Source organism: Solanum stenotomum, chromosome 8 (genome assembly GCF_019186545.1).
Source record: "Solanum stenotomum isolate F172 chromosome 8, ASM1918654v1, whole genome shotgun sequence".
Taxonomy (NCBI): Eukaryota; Viridiplantae; Streptophyta; class Magnoliopsida; order Solanales; family Solanaceae; genus Solanum; species Solanum stenotomum.
The window spans coordinates 31,097,819-31,119,575 of record NC_064289.1 but is presented as its reverse complement, the minus strand read 5'-3'; the positions used below and the strand labels follow the sequence as shown (position 1 = coordinate 31,119,575).

General features: G+C 36.4%; 2 protein-coding genes and 1 non-coding gene across 3 annotated transcripts in view; 1 reads left to right on the top strand and 2 right to left on the bottom strand.

Moving 5' to 3' along the window:
• The window catches only part of LOC125872914 (actin-related protein 5), a 1,108,764-nt gene that overhangs the window by 758,359 nt on the left and 328,648 nt on the right, over positions 1 to 21,757 (bottom strand). The window lies entirely within an intron of this gene.
• On the bottom strand, positions 9,545 to 9,651 carry LOC125875349 (small nucleolar RNA R71). Its single transcript, XR_007447412.1, has one exon. It is a non-coding gene; the product is annotated as a small nucleolar RNA R71 (small nucleolar RNA).
• LOC125873699 (uncharacterized) lies at positions 10,758 to 11,616 on the top strand. Its single transcript, XM_049554571.1, has 3 exons — positions 10,758 to 10,893; positions 10,992 to 11,276; positions 11,546 to 11,616. Exons 1-3 carry the CDS (start codon positions 10,758 to 10,760, stop codon positions 11,614 to 11,616), a joined length of 492 nt encoding a protein of 163 aa, XP_049410528.1.

Sequence of the window (21,757 nt, the reverse complement as noted above, 5' to 3'; positions counted from 1 at the left end):
CAGGGTTGGGGTCGGGTCCCTGTTTGAATATTGGATATCGAGTCAGGAGTCGGGTTCAGGTACCGGATTGGAGTCGGGTCCCGGTTCGAATGTCAGGTCGCATATCGAAAGTCGGAGTCAGCTCCTACGTCAAGGATTGGGTCGGATCTCGGATCAGTCATTGGGGTCGAATCTTAGATCAGTTGTCAGGGTTGAGTCCCAATTTTGGTGTTGGGTTTGGGTCTTAGTTCGAGTCTTGTGTCAAATTTTTATGTGGGTGTCGAAATTGAGATTGGGTCTCAGTTCGAACGTCGGGTCTCGAGTTGAGAGTCGGGGTTAGGTCTTGGATTGAGTGTCGAGGTTGGGTCCCAATTCGAATGTCGGATCCCAGGTCGAGAGTTAGGGTTAGCTCCTACGTCGGAGAATTGGGGTCAGATTCCAGATCATTCATTGAGGTCGAATCCTGATTCGAATGTCGGGGTTGTGTCTCGAATCGATTATTGGAGGTTTTTTCATGTTAGAAACTATTTTTCTAAAAGTATTTTCTACTCTCTAGCCAAAAATAAAGATATTTTCTGGAAAGTATTTTTCACTCACCAATCAAACGATAGAAAATATTTTTCACTCACCAATCAAACACGAGAAAATAAGTTAGAAAGCAACTTGTTTTCCAAGAAAATATTTTCCTTCATACCAAATGTACCCAAGTAAAATTTAGGAATAATGTAAGTGCAATATAAAGTTTTGACTTGTGACATATATAATATTAACTTTATAATACAGTGTTATTCTTTTGATAATAAACATGTATTTTATATACTAAAAGGATTATATACAACTTATAAAATAAAAACAAAAATGAATTGGGTTTGGATAGAGTCTCAAGCTCTAGCAACATTGAATCATCAAATTACATACTACTAGAATAGTAAACACAAACAATCATTAGGAATAGTAATTCAACATAGTAATTCTTGTTGGAAGTCATGGCTTCAAAACACCTCTAGCAATTGACTCGTGGATTATCAAAATAGTGAACATTGTTGGAGTCCTACACTTTTCTTCAAAGACTGTATTGTTCCTCTCCAGTGAAATCAAATGCACATGATCAGCTAATGTAATTCAAAATATTTCAGAAGAAGCATCTTTCTTATTTATATTTGATATAATATATGTTATCTTTGCAAATCACGGCATAGCTCTCCTTGGATGATCCTACCAGAATAGAAGTGTTTCCCACACTTTTATTGAGAATGGACATAAGCAAAAAAATGAAAAAGATCCATGGATTCCTCACATGAACCCCATAAAGAATAGATATTATTATCAATAAAGTGTCACATTTTAAGTTTATCTCTGATATAGAATTTATCATAAAGTGATAGAAATAAGATGAATATTCACTTAGGAGCTCGAAAATTTACAAAAAAATGTTACCTTAGTATGATCTTCTCTGAGCTTAAGATAGACATGTTTGATGAATAAATTTTTGGACTCATGCACATGTAAATAATCAAAATCATCTTCCTTGAATGTTTTGACAACTTTAAAGTATATTCTCCAGCATTCATGATGCATGATTAGGAAATAAATTCTAGATAGGTTACCCTTTTTAATAGTCCGCACACAATCATTTAGTCCATAGTTTGTCTTCCTTATCATACAATTTTCATACCATTTTACAAACAATAGCACAACTTCAAGTGTGTACATACAAAATATTCCACCCTTCAATATTTGGATGATGGTTGCTATCATGCCACCATTTTCTTTTTAGATGATCTTGTGTCACTATAGAAAATACTTATATATTACTTCAATTATTTTCATTACCTCTTGTACAGGGTAAATATTTGAGCATAGAAAGTTTGAATTGCAAATAATACTAACTTTAATAGTTGCAATCTTTTACTATAAGAAAGAAGCATAAATTTTTTTTCATTATTCGTAAATAATTAAGATACACTTAATTACATATAGTTTCTTAATGCTTAGGATCACTTCCAAATACATGAAAGAAAAGTTTTCTTTTGAGAATTATAGTCTATCCAATATGGCTTAGTGAGAAGAAACATTCATGTCTTAAAAAAGGTTTAATATGTGTTAGCAATCATATCCGAGACAACATATAACTTTTAAAAATAATCAAAGAGTTTTTCAACTGAAATAATATCACCCCTTACGGAACAAGAGTAGGTCATCTGCAAAGCTAAGTTGCACTATATTTAGCCCACACTTAGGATGATAGTTAAATTGGGATCACTTTTTAACATTGTCAATAACTTATTCAGTTATTCCATGCATAAATAATATTTACATGAAGGGTTAGACTGGGCCACCTTACCTCAAACCTTTCTTTGTTGCAAAAGACTTAGTCAATTTATCATTCACCACTATAACATAGTTAGCAGTTGAAATACAATACATGATCCATCTAATAAATCTATCAAGTAAATTAAGACATAATATTAGTACTTATTCAAGAAAGACTCATTCAATTGATTCATGAATCTTTTGCATATCAACCTTTCACATATACCTAGGTAAAATGTCCTATGTCCATAACCTTTTACAAGTTTATGAATCAATATGATATATCATTTACGAGTCTATCATGAATAATTGTTTAGATATTCCTTACTATTAATGTTATAATCCCATGTAACATTTTAATATTAATTTTAGAAATAATCTTTTATAACATAGTACAATAAGATATAGACCGATACTCATTCACTATAATAAGATTATTAAGTTTAGAAATTAGAGTAATATTGGTAATACACACATTCGTAGACATCAATGAAGCATTAAAAAATATATAATAGCAGTTGTGATATCAACCCCTATCACATGCCATACTTCCTTGAAAAAGCAGGCACTAAAATCACTATAGCCTAAAGCCTTCATATCATCAATATCACAAATATTTTGGTACATTTCCTCAACAGACACAACTTGAATAAGTTGTAATTGAGAATCTCTAGCAAGAACATATCCATTCTTCATAACATTAGATTGATATTTATTATGTGGAATGAAAGTTGTATTAGTGCCTAACAGTCCTTGGTAGAATCTATAAATTTCAGCTTCAATGGCCTACACGGTATGCATATTATTTTCCCACATTCAGTATTGTGGTTTGTAATTCTATTCTAAGCTACCTTACTTTTCATATTTGTAAAAGAGAAGGTTGGGTTGGAATTTCTGAGTTTAATCGTTGAACTCTATAGTTTTGCTGGTAATACTCTCTTCAATTTTGGTAATTTTCATAATGTATTCTTAATGTCTTTTTCCTTATCAACCAGTTCTTGATAGTGGTCATCACCTATTTTTTCTTGCATTTCCAGGATTTTACTTGTTTTTTTTTTTTTTAATGTAACATTCATACTAGAAAATTTCTTTTGCCTTATTTGTTTCATATCATTATTGACAACTACTAGTTTTTTGTCAAACAAATGGTAGAGTTGAATTAATATCATACATGCTAATACACACTCAATTATGTCTCAATTTTATAGTATAAACGGTCATATGAAAAAAAATATCCAATTTTTTAGGTCGGAGTTGAACCATAAGGATTGACAAATATGATCACTCTCCAATTGATATTTAAATCCACAATAAACTAGCACATTGTACTATCAACAAGTGTATATATAAAATGGGGGGTTTAGGGAATTCTATAAATTATCAATATGAAGAATCAAATGTAAGGAGACACCACAAATAAGTTCTACCAAGATTGGAAATGACTAGGAGTGTGTACATTTCGATGGAGTTTCAACACAATAGGTAAAGATTAATCAAAACCACATTGGTTAATACATATGGATAGTGTTTGTTCTAGGATACATTTGATATTCTGTCGAACTATCAAATGTATATCCCTTGATTTCTCTCGAACTCCAAGTCCCTAATCAATAGAACACCAAGTATTGCTTGAGTGGATACTATCCCTAACTCATATCCTTAAATGAAAAATTAATCACATTATCCCATCTCTAACTCAAATTCATGGACTAATTTCACCAAGTCCTCACTATTGAAGTCTTACCCAACTCTATTTTGCTTTCTCAAGCCAAAATAGTGTTAGAAGGCTCAATCAATATTTGTAACCACTAATTTTTAATTAAAACTTCAAGACGACAATAGATCCATGCATAACAACTAATTTTAGAATTGATTAATCTACTCATTAAGTTTTACACCCACATCTTGAACACACCCCTAGCTATAGATTTAAATACTCATAATTGAAGAAATAGAGATAATATTCATATAGAAAAACTTAATTTCAAGCAAAACTTGATTAACAATTATGAGATCCAAAGCTCAAAAGATGCAAATTTGAGTTTTCTTCCTTAGCAAGCAAGTAAAGTTCTTAGCTGTATTCTATCACCACAAAATTTTCCAAAAAAGTTCTTCTCTCTCCACTATTCTCAATTGGTAAGAAGATAAAGATACATAATGATACAAATACTTGTTCAGTCCTTGGAACCTTCCAAAGAAAACACTTTATCCTCTAAGTACGTTTTTGTTGTTAAGTTTCCTCTTCAACTTGCGCTAGACCGGTAGAACGTTGATCTAAGACTGTTCAACTCCAATCTCATTGCCCCTTTAGCCTTTAGTTTCTTCAGTAGCACCTGCTATAGGATCGGTAGAACCCGATCAAGAATTGTACAACGCCAATGATTTGCCGATGCTTGGAAAATTTGCTTTAATCCAGTTGGAGTTTAGCCGGGACACCAACTATTCATGTGGAATGTCGGTTCCTTCACTAGTGTGTTTTATTGATTTTAAGCTTCAAATCCTTCAAACTTGACTTTTCCAAGGAATGCTAGCATACAAGAGAATTGAGGCCTTAAATCTCCTCAATTAGTATTAAAACATAGCAATAATTCATGAATTTGAGTCTAATGAGTTAACAAAATACCAACTCATCACCTTCTCCAATAGTCAACTACAATACCTTGAAAATCTTGGTTATCATCCATGTAACTGAAACATTTGAAAGGCTTGTGAGTCCATAATCTCTATTCAACTATGGCTAGCATAAAAGTGAATGATTGGAGAATAATGGTTCCATGGTAGTTACACTAGTAGTGTTAATCTGCAACATCCAATAAGAATTAACTAGAGCTCTGCCTATTTTATTGTATGTGTTTCCATTTCTCTATGTATATATTCTTCATTGCACATTCAATTATGTTAGACTAGTATCCTAAAGGAATTGCATAAATCTCTTACTTTTTCTTCTTGGACATCATCTCCATATAACATGTTATCCAATTCCGTTATGGCATTTTAATCCCCCACTAAGATTCATTGTTTTTGAATTTGGTATGACACCTTTTGAGTTCATTTCAGAGTGTTTGTCTATATGATACAGTGTGTATCCCATATATAGCTAAAAGTAAGAATTGCAATTCTCTAATGCTCGACAGACCATGGATGAATTGATGTAAGAATTTCAGTCCTCTAATGCTCACTAGTACATGGTTGAACTTGTCATGAACTTGTAATACATTAACATTGATTATATTTGGATCCTATAATAGCATACCCTTTCTAGTAGAAATATAGTGTGATTCCCACCTCCGATTCTCAGCAACTTTGTTCACTATATTTTGTGCAAATTTAACATTGCCTCTATGCTCAGTGATTGCAATGAGCCCTACATTTTTCTCTTTTAGGTACTTAGTCATCTCTCTGTGCTTGTATAACTTATTAAACCCCCTTATGTTTCAATGACAATAATCATTAAGAAAAAAAAGGTTGGGGAGGATCAATACCTACACTTTTGATACTCTTCATTTGCTATTTACTAGCAAGTGCAGTATCATCACCAAAGGCCAATATTTTGAAAATATTTTTAGTGCCAACGGTGATGTTGACACTTTTAGAAGCCACATTGGTGCTCTTTATTAACCCATGATCCCTCTTAAGATGTTGCACCACTGATAGGGGAATTTGTAGAAAATTTTTCATTTTCTATGTGCTTACCACCCTTTTGTGTTACAAATTTAGGAACATATTTCTATATGAGCTTGGTAGATTTAGCAAGTGCTTTCTAAGCTCCAAATGTAGGCACAACTTCTTGCTTTTTAGAGGTCTCTTGTCCCTACTTATGGATAACTTAGTGATCATTGTTTACTGTTGACACAATCATGACCCAAATAAAAGAAGTACAACAATAAAAAGATCTCCAATCATACAATACCAATTGATCAAATCGTTTCCCATTGGAGTCTAGCAACTTTAACCAATCTAGCAAGGGGCCTAGTGTCACGATCCAAAACCTCGAGTCATGATGGTTTCTATCATAACCCACTAGTAGGTAAGCCAACCCATATCCCGAAACTATAAGTAACATGTATATTGGTAGAAACAACAAGAAACAAGGGATAAAGAAAGTTATTTAACAAAAGCAACGGTCAAAATAGAACAACACAAGATATACACAACCAAAACAAGAGATCCAATCCCAAAATCGGGGTAGTCACAAGTACAGAGCTACTAAAAAGAGTAAAAGTCCCAAAAGTGGACCAAAAAATACCTATTTGTCTCAAGTACAAAAGACTAGTCAAACTATAAACAGAAGGAGATAGACTGATCCAAGATGCCATAAGCTCACCCTCGATCTCCAGATATCTCGATAGCAGGCTCAAAATCAATGCTGATGACTAGTGCTCGGACTTGCATCACAAAAATAGATGCAGAGTATAGTATGAGTACCAAACAATAGGTACTTCATAGAATCACCAAGTCAGGACTCAAACTCGACTAATAGAGGTGTGCCTGAACTCGAACCGAGGTTAATAGATATGTGTTGGGCCATGAAACGCAACTAAAGTGACACAGCAAGGTCTCAAACTGTGGCTAAAGAAAATACACATGGGCCTCAAACCTAAGATGATAGGTACACATGGATCACAAATCGCAGCTAAAAGTTAAGACTACAGACCTCGAATAGTAGATTATGGACTCCAAATGCTTCTAACTTCTTCATTCTTACTCATCCAGGACCCAACCATAGAGCACAACCATTCGTCAAGTCACTAGGGATCCACTCCATCTCCAAATCTAAGATCCAAATACAAACAAACAAAAGACCCTAAATTACCAACAAACATGCCGGGTCGAAAGACAGGGGAAAGTATGGATGAATGGTCATATGTGTTGATTTGTCGCCTATCTAAGGATCATACTATCAAACCTAAGTTTTTTTTATATCAATTTACATAGAGCTAAGCCATATGAAGCGATGTTTGAGAATTTCTAAGGCCTATCAGCTCCAAAACACAAGTCTAAGGCAATCAGTAGCCTATTGCTAAGATAAGTCCGATAACGATCTACCAAAACAACAACAATACAAAATCTATGAGGCAGAACATGATCACGCAACAAGACTAGGCATGCTAGAACTCCCAAAAACTACCCGAAATACACTAAGGCTTGAATTCGAATAAGTAAACATGATTCAACTATAACCCACCCCAAATCTAGCTATTCAACATGAATTTACATTTACAAGCTTAATCTAAATACTGGTAAGGCGTAGCCTACTGATCTTAGGCGTATTTATATGCCTAATAACCAATTTATCCCATATATTTAGTTAAGTTTGAGATCTAATTTCGTAGTTTGAATTGCATTTTAGAGTCAATTGATTATGTTTCCTCTGACTAATATGATTAGGTGTTTGTAGGGAGAAAAGTAAGAAAAAAGAGAAAAAAAAGGAAGTCATCGAAGAGAAGACAAATGGAAGTTGAAGTTGCTAAGGAGAAATGGCCAAAAAGTTGAAAAATGTACTGAAGATGAGCATCTCTGCATCGCGAAGTTGGAAGATGAAATGTGACAAACGAAGTGCACAAACCAATGGATTGTGCGATATCTACGCGTCGCGGAGGAGGAATGAAGTTTTAAAAAAGTGAAGCGAGGAAAATGTCCGTGTCGCGAACCTAGGCTCCAAGATTTGGTCACGTGATTTATTCCACCCTACAAATATTCTAGTTGTATTATTTTATTAATTATTCAGTTTTTAAAAGAAGAGAACACGACTTGGGCGATTTTTGTGACGAACCCTAGGGCTTTTCTTCTACTCTTTCATTTTGGTAAATGCTTGAATGATCTTTGAACATTATTATATAATGATTCGTACTATGAGTGGATAAATTCCCTTATTTTAGGGTTGTAGCTATGATTGATAGTATAATATTGTTTATCTCTAGCATGAGACGAGTTTTCTTATGAGTTATTCTTACATTCTAGTTTTTACTATTTTGATGCCTAATCAACATTAAAATAAACTCTTTTCCACTCTTGAACTTGGAAGACGAATGGATATATAGACCAAGGAATGTGAGGAACAAGTTCATTCTAGGGTACAAACTTAGGATGTTTCACCTATAGGATAGAAATATACATATATGCCTCGTTTGGTTAATAGACAAGACGATAGCGTAATGTTCCACAGTTGATTCATGCCTATCCCCGCTTAACGATGTAGTTAGGTTGTCAATGGTGGTAGGCGATTAGAGGTCGCGAGACCATGATCATAAATTCAACCTTGTGAATCAATAACAAGGATAACATGTCGAATGTTGGAATAATCTTTATTATGCTTGAAATCGGTGCATGCTACAACCCTTGTACTTCTCTCAAATTGTGAAATTCTTGTTTGGAACTGAATCATTTGTTAATTAGTTAATAGTTGTAAGTGTTTTAATATTAGTAATTTAAACAAACTCCTGCAAATTTCTATCACACAAGTGAATTTATTTTAGTTACAATAAAGTTATTGTTTGTCGATTTAAAGTCCTTTGGGTTCGATAATCCGACTTGAAAGAGTCACTGTATTACTTGAGTGACCACGTACACTTGCGTGTGCATTTGGGCACAACAAGTTTTTGGCGCCGCTGCCAGGGACTTTAAAATCAACAAGTATTTAATTTTTGAGTTTCTAAATTATTTGTGCAAGTGTTGACAACTTGATTTTAGATATTTGTTTTGCAGGTAATGTTGAAACTTCAAATTGGAAGACGATCATGACTTTGTAGAGTCTCTCACTGAATCAGAAAGATTTATTCGTTACTATAGAAGGCAAAGATGACTCACTTACCATGTTCCTCTTATTTCTAGTGAACCAGTAACTCCAGTAGAAAGGGTTGAACAAGAAGCACCTGCAGTGATGGCAGAGATGAAAGTGATAGACGTGGAAATTCCACGCACCACCAATGTTAATTCATGCATCCAGAAACCTGAAGCTGGTGGTAGATTTGAATTAAAGTAGAATATGGTGCAACTATTGCACTCGAATGGACAGTTCGCTGGTCTGTCGCATGAAGATCCAAAAGTGCATATCCAGAATTTCCTTGAGATCAGTGACACTTACACTCCAACTAGAGTGAACTCTGATTATGTGAGGCTCACCCTATTCCCCTTTTCTCTGTTAGGGGAAGCAAAAAGATGGTTGAACTTTGGGCCAGCAAACTCCATAACATCGTGGGACGATCTTACACAGAAGTTCTTGATAAGGTTTTTTCCATCTAGGAAAATAGCTAAGTTAAGAAGTGATATATTGAGCTTCTGCCAGAAAGGAAAAGAAAACTTTTACTAGGCTTGGGACAGTTTTAAATCTATGTTGTTAAGTTGTCCACACCATCACCAAGCTAACGAGGTGTTAGTCCACACCTTAATTGAAGGGTTGGAACCCAACACCAAAATTTTACTTGATTCCGTTACAGGTCGACAAGCTTTGGAGAAGACATATGCTGAACTGTTCATCTTGCTGAATAGAATATCATAAGGTAATCCTGAGTGGAATGGAGGCGGAGCTAAACCGATAGTGCAAAAGACTGTTGGAATGTTGGAAGTAGATGAAGTGACAACGTTAACTACACAAATTGATGCAATGCAATATATGATGAATACACAATTCAGCAACCTGTCACTAGGACAATAACAAGCTCAGGTAAATGTGGTGCAACAACCACCAACATGGTGTGAGATCTTTGGGGTTGGAGATCACACTGCAGAGGTATGTAGAGCAAACCCGGAGGCTGTGAATTTTGTAGGGAATGCATAGCGAGGAGGGGGTCATCAAAATTATGGTAACTCATACAATCCTAGCTGGCGAAATCATCCAAATCTTTCCTAGGTAGGACATCAGAATCAGGTTCAAGACAAAATAAATATAGGCCCTAGGGAAATGCATAAAGCTATGAACAACAGGGCCAGTGGGATCAACATAAAACTAGCAATATAGCATGAGCATTGAAGAGATGCTGAAGAAAATTATGGCTGATCAAGCTCAACTAGCCGCTGATGTGAGAAATAATCAGTTAGCAACTCAGAACTTGGAGAAACAATTTGGGAAATTTGCTAGTAACCAAAAATGTCACCCACAAGGGGGTTTACTGGGCAACACTGACCCAAACCCAAAACAAGTGAATGCTGTGAGTACCCATAGTGGTCGTCCACCGGAGGAGTTGACCCCAAAAACAAAAGTTGTTGTAGAAAAAGGGAGGATGACAGATGAAGCTGGACCAAGTGAGCCAAAGATCTATGATGAACCAAAAGCAAAACCACCTCCTCCATTCCCACAAAATTTCAAAAAGTAGAAGGAGGATGAATATTTTGGTAAGTTTATCGAACTCCTTAAACATGTACATGTTAACTTGACTTTGATTGATGTTTTGTAAGGCATTCCTAAGTATGCCAAATATGTGAAAGATATTGTGGCTAACAAGAGTAGGTTGGTGGAGTATAAAATAATGGCACTTACTGAGGAGTGTAGTTCTAGAATTCGAAACAAGTTGCCTACTAAGTTGAAATATCCTGGGAGTTTCACAATGCAAATCAAAATTGTTAAGTGCATCGATGCAAGAGGGTTGTGTGATTTGGGCACAAGTATCATCTTGATGCCTACATCCATGTTTCTTAAATTGGGGCTGGGAAAGCCCAAGCCTCTACTACCATAATGTTTCAATTGGCTGAATGTTATATAGCAAGGCCAGACGGTATTATTGAGGATGTATTAGTGCAAGTGGGATCTCTTATTTTCCCCGTAGACTTTGTCATCCTGGATTTTGAGCCTGACCCAGAGGTCCCATTCATTTTGGGACACCATTTCCTGGCTACTAGAGGTGCATTGATTGATATGGCGGCAAGTAGATTGACAATGAGGGCTCATGACAAAGTAGAGGTTTTTGATGTGTACAAAGCAATGAGGTTGCCTGCGATATATGAGGATTGCCAGCAATCACAATCATTGATGAAGAAACAACAACCAAGTATGTTGAAGCACGAGACCCTCTAGAAAGAGTGTTGATTGGGCAGGATATAGATGAAGATGATGAAGCCCAAGAGTTGGCTAGTATTCTAGATATTCCCAATGTGAGTATGCTACGAAAGCTTGTGGAACCATTAAATAGAGTCTTAGGACACCCTCCCAAGCCGTCCATCAAGGAAGCTTCAAAGTTAGAGTTAAAAGATCTTCCCTTTCATCTCAGGTATTCTTTCTTAGGTGTCAATGAAATGTTACCCGTAATCCTTTCTGCAGCTTTGTCTGAAGTGCAGGTTGAAGCCTCTTTGGAAGTGTTGAAGAGGAGAAAAAAGGCGATAGGCTGGTAGATGTCTGACATACATGGCATCCCAGCCTTGTGCATGCACAAGATATTTATGGAGGAGGGCCACAAGCCGAGTGCACAACCTCAATGCAGATTAAACCAAGTTATGAAATATGTGGTGCGCAAAGAGGTTATCAAATGGTTAGATGCAGGTATTGTGTACCCCATTTCTGATAGCAAGTGGGTCATCCTGGTTCAGTGTGTGCCGAAAAAAGGAGGCATGACGGTGATTACAAATGAAAAGAATGAGTTTATTCCAACCAGGCCGGTGATAGGGTGGTGCATATGCATGGATTACATGATACTAAATGAGGCCACTAGAAAGGACTACTACCCAGTTCCTTTCATTGATCAAATGTTAGACAGGTTAGCTAGGCAAGAGTATTATTGTTTGGTGGATGGCTATTCAGGATATAACCAAATTGTGATCGCGCTAGAAGACTAAGAGAAAACTACATTCACTTGTTCGTATGGGACATATGCCTTCAAGCTAATGTCGTTTGGGCTGTGCAATGCCCTATCCACATTCCAAAGATGTATGATGTCCATTTTTCATGATATGGTCGAAGATTTTGTGGATATATTCATGGATGACTTCTCAGTCTTTGGGGAGTCTTTTGACATGTGTCTAGAAAATTTGGAAAAGGTGCTTGCCAGATGTGAACAAACTAATCTCGTCCTGAATTGGGAAAAATGTCATTTTCTATGATGTAGGGGATTGTACTAGGCCATAAGGTGTCAAAGCAAGAGCTGGAAGTTGATCGTGCATAAGTAGAGGTAATTGAAGAGCTACCCCCTAGTCTCTGTTAAAAGGGATGAGAGCCTTCCTGGATCATGCTAGGTTATATAGGAAATTCATTAAGGATTTCTCTAAGACTGCAAAACCTATGTGTAGTCTACTAGAGAAGGAGGTGAAATTTATCTTTGATGAGCTGTGTATTCGAGCCTTTAAGGCTTTGTAGAAGAATTCTAATAGAAGCTCCAATCTTGACTTCTCCAAATTGGGAGTTTCTGTTCGAGCTAATGTGTGACACAAGTGATGTGGCTGTAGGGGCAGTTTTAGGCCAAAGAAAGGAGAAAGTGTTTCATTCTATCTACTATGCAAGCAAAACACTGGATGCAACTCAAGTCAACTACATAGTGACCGAGAAAGAAATGCTAGCCTTGGTCTATGCCTTCGATAAGTTCAGATCTTACTTGGTAGGGACTAAAGTTGTTGTTTATACTAACCATGCAACTATTAGGTACCTCTTAAATAAGAAGGATGCAAAGCCACTACTGATTAGATGGATTCTGTTACTGCAAGAGTTCGACATAGAGATCAAGGATCAAAATGGCTCTGAAAATCAGATTACAAATCACTTGTCCAGGTTAGAGATTTCGTGGCATGTTGGTGAGCAAAGGAAGATCCGAGAGGAGTTCCCCGATGAACATTTATTGTGTTGAGAGGTAACTGAATTACCTTGGTATGCAGACACTATCAACTACTTGGTGAGTGGATTGTTTCCACCTGGCACAACTACCCAACAAAAGAAGAAGTTGAATTATGATGCTCGTTTCTACATATGGGATGAGCCTTATTTGTTCAAGTAGGGACCTGACAAAATGATGAGGAGATGTGTACCTGAGTCTGAGATGAGACAAGTGTTAGATAGTTGACACTTGTCCGCATATATGGGTCATTATGGAGGTGAGCTCATAACTCATAAAGTGCTCCAATCAGGTTTTTTCTAGCCAACCTTGTTCAAAGATGTTGCAGGTTACGTGAAAAGTTGTGATCAATGCCAAAGGATGGGAACTATTTCCAGACGACATGAGATTCCATTGCAAAACATTTTGGAGGTCAAAATATTTGATGTCTCGGTGATTGATTTCATGGGATCCTTCCCACCATCCAATGGAAATCACTATATCCTTGTGGCAATAAATTACGTGCCAAAGTGAGTTGAGGCAGTGGCTCTGCCTACAAACGATGCCCAAGTGGTTCTTAAGTTCTTAAAAAAGCACATCTTCACGTGGTTTGGGACTGCAAGAGCAATAATCAGCGATAGAGGGAAGTATTTCATAAATCAGTTGGTGAAGAATATCTTGGCTAAGTATGTGGTGCGTCACAAGGTGGCTACAACTTATCACCCACAATACAACGGACATTTGGAAGTGTCAAACCATGAGGTGAAGCAAATTCTATAGAAAATAGTGAATGCTCAAAGGAAGGATTGGGCGATGAAGCTAGATGATGCACTATGGGCGTATAGGACAACATATAAGACACTAATATGGATCTCTCCCTATCACATGGTGTTTGGTAAAGTGTGCCACCTTCCAGCTGAGTTGGAACATCAGGAGTATTGGGTAGTAAAGAAGTTGAATTGGGATCTGGAGTTAGCCGAGAGGAAACGCATGGACCAGCTACATGAATTGGAGGAGTTCAGACTCCATGCTTATAAGAATGTGAAGCTCTATAAGGAGAGGACAAAGCATTGGCATGATAAGCATATCATATCATGAGTCTTAAGATGACATAATATGTAGGCTTAAAAATCCTTAGGGGGACATAAAGGGTAGGCTTGGGAAGCTTAGAGTGGCAAGAGGGTCGAATGTTTAATGGTAGTGTTGGCAGCGGAATAAGGTAGAAGGCTAGGATCAAAGTGTACTAGTTTATGGGTATTATACCTAGGATGATGAAAGCATGTTGATAGAGACTTGGGGTGGTGTAACTTTCTTATTGCATGTTCCCTTCTAAATGTTGACTTTATATTATGTGGCAGGTTCGGGTCGATCAATGATGCTTACTAGTACATGTTGTTTGTAGTGATACTACTCTTGATATGCCACTTGGCATAGTTTAGTTATAGGTTTAATGATGTTTCATATGTGAAGAAGATGATGTGCACCGAAAACTTTTATTTTCCTTTCTTATGGTGGGAAATGTGTTTTATTTCTTTTATAAATTGTACTCTTAGAAGCTCTTATACCTGTTTAGACTAGTTTTTGGGGGTGTTAGTATGTTTTCTTGTAAAATAACTTTGGGTATTTAAGTGAATTTATGGTAATTTCATATAGGGTGTTAGCTTATGATTTGTTTATTTTTCCCCATTTTATAATCGGTTTGGGTTTGAGGGTTCTCTTATCTAGGTGTTAGAGTAGGTGCCCGCATGATCCAGTGGGTTGGGTCATGACAGGTATTTAGTTAAAAATAGTTATTGCTTTTACTATGCACTTTAAGGCACAAATAATTTCAATAAAACTCATTTTTTCTCACTTCACCTTACTTTCAACTTTCTATGGTACTTTCCCTTTTCCCCCTATCCTCTAGATATTGCCCCCTTTTTCACGGCTTAATTGCTACAAAGGATAGTTTCAGACTTTTTCTACTCTTACTCAACTCCGTATAGTCAAGTCATGTAGAATTTTTTTTTTGCTTTTATTCTCGGTTTACACCAAGCATAGATAATTCGCACTTGGACACTATTTTTTAACTCCTCTTTACCACATAGCTCATCTTCTTAAAGTTTATCCACCTCTTTTTTTCACATCTCTATTTTCTTCTCTAAATCTTTCAAATCAAAGTTCATTAAGAATTTTTAGATAAAAAAAATCTGAGGCTAATCAACAAAAGAAAAGGCAACATAACATGGCTATACAAAGAAATAGGTTATGGGCTCAAAAACGGTCAACTCGAGAAAATATTTAAATGAGTATCACAATATAGTAAAAATGTAGTTTTAAATAAGAAATGTCTTGATCACATTCAACAAGTTCAAACACCAAGTTCAGGTTTCCACACACAGGGCACGTTTTAGATGTCTTAATAGGAATGAATGCACAAATTTTCACCACACATGGCACATTAATAGTTTAGAACTTAGTTACCTAATATTTCAATCTTCACAACTAACACATTGAATAACTAAGTTATTTTTTTGTTTTTTAGAGTCTTGAATAGAAAGTATATGAGTCTATACTTAAGTAATTCAATCTTTTTATGCTTTTTTGAAGAATAAATTCTCATGAAGTCAATCTAACAAAATTCATTATTTAAAGTATCTTCTAACTAGTGATGAACTTATAGTTCTTAAGTTTCTATAACTAAAAAAGCTAACCTAAAAAAAAACAACCTAATCGGTTCAAAAGGGGTTATCCTGAGGAAAAAAATGAAAACAAAAACCAAGGAACCTAAAATAAAAAAAATAACAATAAAAAAAGAATACAACAACTTAGCCAACAACTTATAAGAATCTACAATTTTATCGATTTTAACCCAAAACCTCTAATTAAAGAAATCTGTGAATCACAAGTCTTAACAAAACATGAACATACCATCAAAATAACAATAATACAACTTGATAATGGAGAATTTACAAGGAAAATTAGAGAGGAAACATGTAACAACTTGAACTAGAGAAAGGTAAAAAATGGGACATGGGAAGGACACATAGGCCAACACCTAGACTAGAGACTGTCCACGGTGCCCCAAACGGGATGTGAAGGGGACCACGGTCAGTGTGGTGGCCCATGGCAAGTTCTCCCGGGCATGGTTGGCAGGCACCCGTCTCACGAGGGCCTTAATAGCTCGTGGGGAGGCATACAAGGCGTCTTGATGCCCGCATAAAGGAGGCAAAACCCACCTCAAAGCCAGCCTCTTCTCAAGAACCACTAGACGGGTTGTGAAGGGCCAGACGACCCACAAATCTGGCCGTAAGGAGGTCCAAGGCAAGAAGGATCCTCCCTAGCCACTGGTCTAAGGACCAAGACTGCCAAGATGGCTCGTGGTCCCTTAGATGGCCGTGGTGGCATACATGATAGGGTTGCGTTAGCTTTAAGTTAGGGTCTTTGGGTCTTTTCCTAACTATTCTATCTTGATACTATGTCATTTTACCATTCACCTAAACCCCAATATAAGTGTTTTTAACCCCAAAATTCCCCAATTTAAATCATTCTCTAAAATTTACAAAAGAAGAACAAGTCTTCCTCTCAAATATTTCTCTCTCTAGAAAGCTTGAAGAAGAAGGGTTCAACCTAGGGTTTCAAGTAAAGTCTCCATTTCCTCCATTGAAGATAAGAAATTGATATTAAGGTATGATAGTTTTCATCCATGGAGCTCTTTCCTCTGTGGAGTTCCTAAATTTTCCAATTTACAAAGTTAGAAATCCCCAATTGATTTAGGTTTTTTTTCTATGTTATTGGTTCTCTTAATTATTGATTTAATTGTTTGATTTATGATCTCTTATGCATGAATTGAGTTAATCTCATGTTTTATGATAATACCTCATGAACCCATGAAATTCCCATGTTTTCCAAGATGTGATCATATGATGTGGGTTTTGAATTATGAAAGAAGTATTTATAAAATTAAGCATGTTCTCATGAAACTTATGTGAATGTTCTAAGGATACTTTAAGAGTGAAGTATCAATGTTGCCAATTTTTGTGTTGTGAAAGGATTTCTCATATATACATGAAAGCATGATTTGTGAAAGGATATTCTCACATAAAGGATTCTTAGGGTTGAAAGGTTTTCTCAACTAAACTTTGAATCAAAGACATAAGGAGCTATTCTTATGAAACCTAGCTTGGATTGGTCATTGAATGATACCTTTCCATGAATGATACATGACTTATCTTGGATTGGCAATATGACATCCCCTTCCATGGATAATAAAGACAAGTATGCATAATTGACTATTCCGTGGGAATTGCTGTTAGCACCGAGCGAATATTGAGATGGAAGCTCTCCCGTTAGTAGAGGTCGGGTTTCTAGAAGCAATCTCCTTGTCCCTTAACTATGTGCCACCATAGGATATTGTCTTATCTAGACATTAGCTAGTGGATACACCTAAGCTAGAATTTCATGGTCCTTACCTTTGCAAGTAGGACAACCCTTTTCGGTGTAGGAGACACCGGATTCCATGTTTGTAGTTCACATGGTATCTATGTCGGTTAAAACGTAACTTTCCCACAATAATGAACTAAGGTTACTTTTATAAGTATCTCATAAATATTTTTAAGATGTTAGTTTGCATTGACCTTGTTTTACGACTTATGCTTTCTAATTGCCTTAAACTCATGTTTTAGCTTGGTCATTGCATGTTTTGGAAATGTCCCTTTTTAGCACGTTTTTAAATGTATTTATGCATGATTATCATACTTGGTACATGTTTGTACTAACGTATACTCTTGCCTACATTTCCCTAAATATAGGGACCGATAGTTAGGGTTCCCAGTTTCGTGGCTAGATGTAACGACCCGTAAAACAAATAAGTGAAACTAGAGCCTAACTAGTGTGTCTTTAAGTTTGGTGAGAGGTTTGAAGTGGTTTAATGTTATTCTGAGCTATGGTTGAGGGGTTTAGGGGTTAAATGTCAAGTTACGACTCCCCAAGGACCACCCTAAGGGTCCTTGAGGAGGATCCTAGGCCTATCCCCAAGCTTCCCCAAAATGAGATTATTGCCAAAAGTTTGGTGACCTACGGAAGGGGACCACGCCTCGTAGGTCCATCCACGCCCCGTGGATGGCCTTTGTAAGTCAACCCCTTATTGCCAAGCTGCAACCCCACCCAGACCATGGACCAACAGGATGGTCCGTTAGTGGACTCACGGTCCGTGAGTCTAGGGCGTGGTTCACTGCCTGTATTGCTGTCCAAATCGGCCAAGTGGAGAGGCAACTTAGTAAATTCCTCCTTTAGTTAGTTTAGTTAATGGACAATTTTTATTGGTTATTTAAAGTACTTTAAGAGTATTAAAATTATTAAACTCTATTTTTCAACTCAATGTTCAAAATCACAAAATAGAACCCACATCTGTTCTCAAACACTCTCTCTAGAAACCTCCATTGGAGGTGAAGACTTCAAGCTTCCAAGGTCAAATATTCAAGTTTTTCAAGGGATTTTCATGGGATTCTTCCATTAAAGGTATTGTGGTCTTCATCCTTGACTTAGTTTCTTTCAAGGAGCCAATTTCAAAAGTGATTTCAAATCTCCAATGTTTACCCAAAAACCCTAGATTTCAATCTATGCATGGGTTCGATTCTAAATGATTTCCAAAGGGTTTATTGCATTTATTTATGAATGAATTGTGGATTTAAATATGAATTATGATGATTTCTTCCTAGAACCCATGTTTTCCCCCAAATTCCTAAGTTGTGATTTGTGATTGGGATTCGATTGATTTGAAGTATGTGGGTTTTTTTTTTATATGTATATGGATATAGAATGTTGAAATTATGTTATTTCTCTTACCTTATTGTACTGATCTAAGGTGTGTGGGTGAATGTGATCCATGACCCTTGAAGGGAAAGTTATGATCAAATTACATATTGAAGTAGAATTGTGCTTGATCTATTGATCCACTTGAAAGGTGGAGGTGTTTACTGAATATGTATGTTGTGGTATTGAATTGATGGATATATTCCTTGTACCTATATATATGAAAGATCTATGTATGATTATGATGAAAAGTATGTGTGTGATTTTAATGAATGTATATTGATCATGTTTAGAATGTAAATGTGTTATCGATTGAAAGCATATTCTCAATTAACACACATGAATGATGATGATGGAATGTGAAGGGTTTTATTCTATGAATTGTAGATCTTGAATTGGTAGGCTTATGCATCTTATTGTTGTATAAATGAATGTAAAAGGTGATTGTGATATCTTGAATAGGTAGGCTTAGGCATCCTTTCTTGTATAATGAATGTATCTTGATTTAGTGTCTTAATGTATTGAATTAGTAGAACTAATGTTGGTAGCCTATCATGAATTAATGAATGAATGATGAAGTATTCTACGCTAAACTTTGGATCGGTAGACCTAATGGTAGTGGACCTTCATGAGGAGTCTAGGAACTAATGAAATTTTAAAACCTTGAAGTGGTAGACCTAATGTTGGTGACCCTTTCATTTGTGAAATGATGAACCTTGTATCAATAGACCTAATGTTAGTGGCCCTTCTTGGAAAGTCGATGAGCTATCCCTAATGTACCTTGAATTGGTAGACCTAATGGTGGTGGCCCTTTCTTGTGTAATGTACCTTGGGTTGGTAGACCTAATGTTGGTGGCCCTCTCAAGTACAACAATGTAATGTGAATGAACTACTTTATGGAAATGGAGGATAAGCACCGAGTGGATATGATAAGATGGTGACTCTCACAATGATAGGTTAGAGTCCAATGAACATCTTTCTTTTCCCATAAATATGTGCCCACATAGGTAAAACACACTTAGTTCTACCTTAGGCAAGTGTAACACCTTCCTTCAGTGTAGGGTTACATGACACTAAATTCCATGAATTAGCTATCATGGTCTATGTCGGTTAATGCCTATTCCCATCATGTGAGATGTGCATTATGGTTTCTTGATGAGTTCTATAAAGTGTGAGTGGTAGTATGGGATGCCATCTATGCATTGCACGAGTAGGCTTTGAGAGGGTCATAGTGAGTTCTCTAAGTCTTAATGACTACTATATGAATGTGTCCTAAATGAAGCTAATGAAGAATGTTGACTCTTATATGCTTAAATGTAAATATGCATGCTATACTTGGATTGTATCATGAGTTACTTCCTTGTCATGACTTATTGTCAATGAATGTGCCTTGCTTATGGTGACTTCAAAGGAATACTTAGTGTGAGTAGCAGTATGAGATGCTACTTGCACATTGCACAAGTATGACTTAGGGTTGTCCTAGGTGATAGTCCTTATGTGATGATTTGACTTATGAAAGGTTTATGTCTCTTATTTATGAGCATTGTGTGAAAATGGAAAGGTTAAATGGTAAGATCACTTTTGGTGACCTTAAGGTGGTACTTTAGTGTGGATGATGGTATGGGACACTATCCATACATTGCACATAGTATAACTTGAGGTTACTTGAGGGGAAGGCTAAATGTGAAGGTAAAGGGTTACATGTTGATTATGTTTTAATGTGGTTAAATGACTTATATGTTGGTTATGTTTGAATATTATGCCTCTTATACTTATGTTCATGAAGTTTTATCAAAATGGCATACAAGCATGACTTTTAAACAAAATGTTCATTTTAAGCATGTTTTTGCATGGCTATTATACTTAGTACTTTATTGTGCTAACCCATTGTTCTTCATGTTTTACTACAAGTGTAGGTTCCGGCAAGTGAGTTACTTCTCTCTAGATCAAGGACTTGGATTTGAGATTCTCCATGACTAAGTGGTATGTCCTCATAGATCGAGGACAAGTGTTTAGAAGTTTCATTTTCTTTCATGTAAAACACTATTGTTAGACTTTTTGATTGTAAAGGGCTGTGTCCTTACTTATGTTTCAGATGTTGTTTTAGATGGCCATGTTGAGACAATAGACTTTTGATGTGGTTTCAAAGAGTTTTAAATGATTAATTTTGATAGTATGGTTTTAAATAAAGTTTTAATTCTGTACGATTTCTATTATCTAATGCAATGAAATGCTATGAGTCTTGTATGAGACCCCTTCGGGGTCAATTACGCCGTGTGACATCTAGGGGCTAGCCTTGGGTCGTGACAAATATAGTATCAGAGCATAAGATTTTGGAAAGCGTTTTAGGATTGATGTCTCACCAGCCACGTCTAGTATAGTCTTGTTCATCGGTGTGACTCACGACACATCTATAGGACGTTAGGGAGTTACACTTCTTTCATTATTTTTGAAGTCGTGCCTAAGAGTTTAGATCTATATGTGTCTTTTTCCTAATCCTTCTCTTGTGTTTATAGGATATGAATACAAGGGCTAACCCAAGAAGTATGGAAGAGGAGATTGTGAATGAGGGAGTTCCTCCCCGAGATCCCAAGGTCTTTAAGGCGACCAAGTTCATCTAGGCAATCAAGGAAATCAAGTTCTGATGGATCTCCCGGCTATGACCAATGATGAAGTGAGGTCGACTCTTTTGATGATGGCTCAAGCCGTAACTACTCAAGCTCAACCCATGACGGCTCAAGCAAATAGTGGTGTTGAGGCTAATGTGAACCCCAATGTGAGTACTATGGCTTCTAGGTTTAGAGACTTTGTTAGAATGAACCCTCCGGTGTTTCTAGGATCTAAGGTGGGAGAGGATCCCTAAGAGTTTTTGGATGAGGTGTATAAGATTGTCAATACTATAGGAGTGACTTCTATAAAAAAAATGGAACTTGCCGCCTATC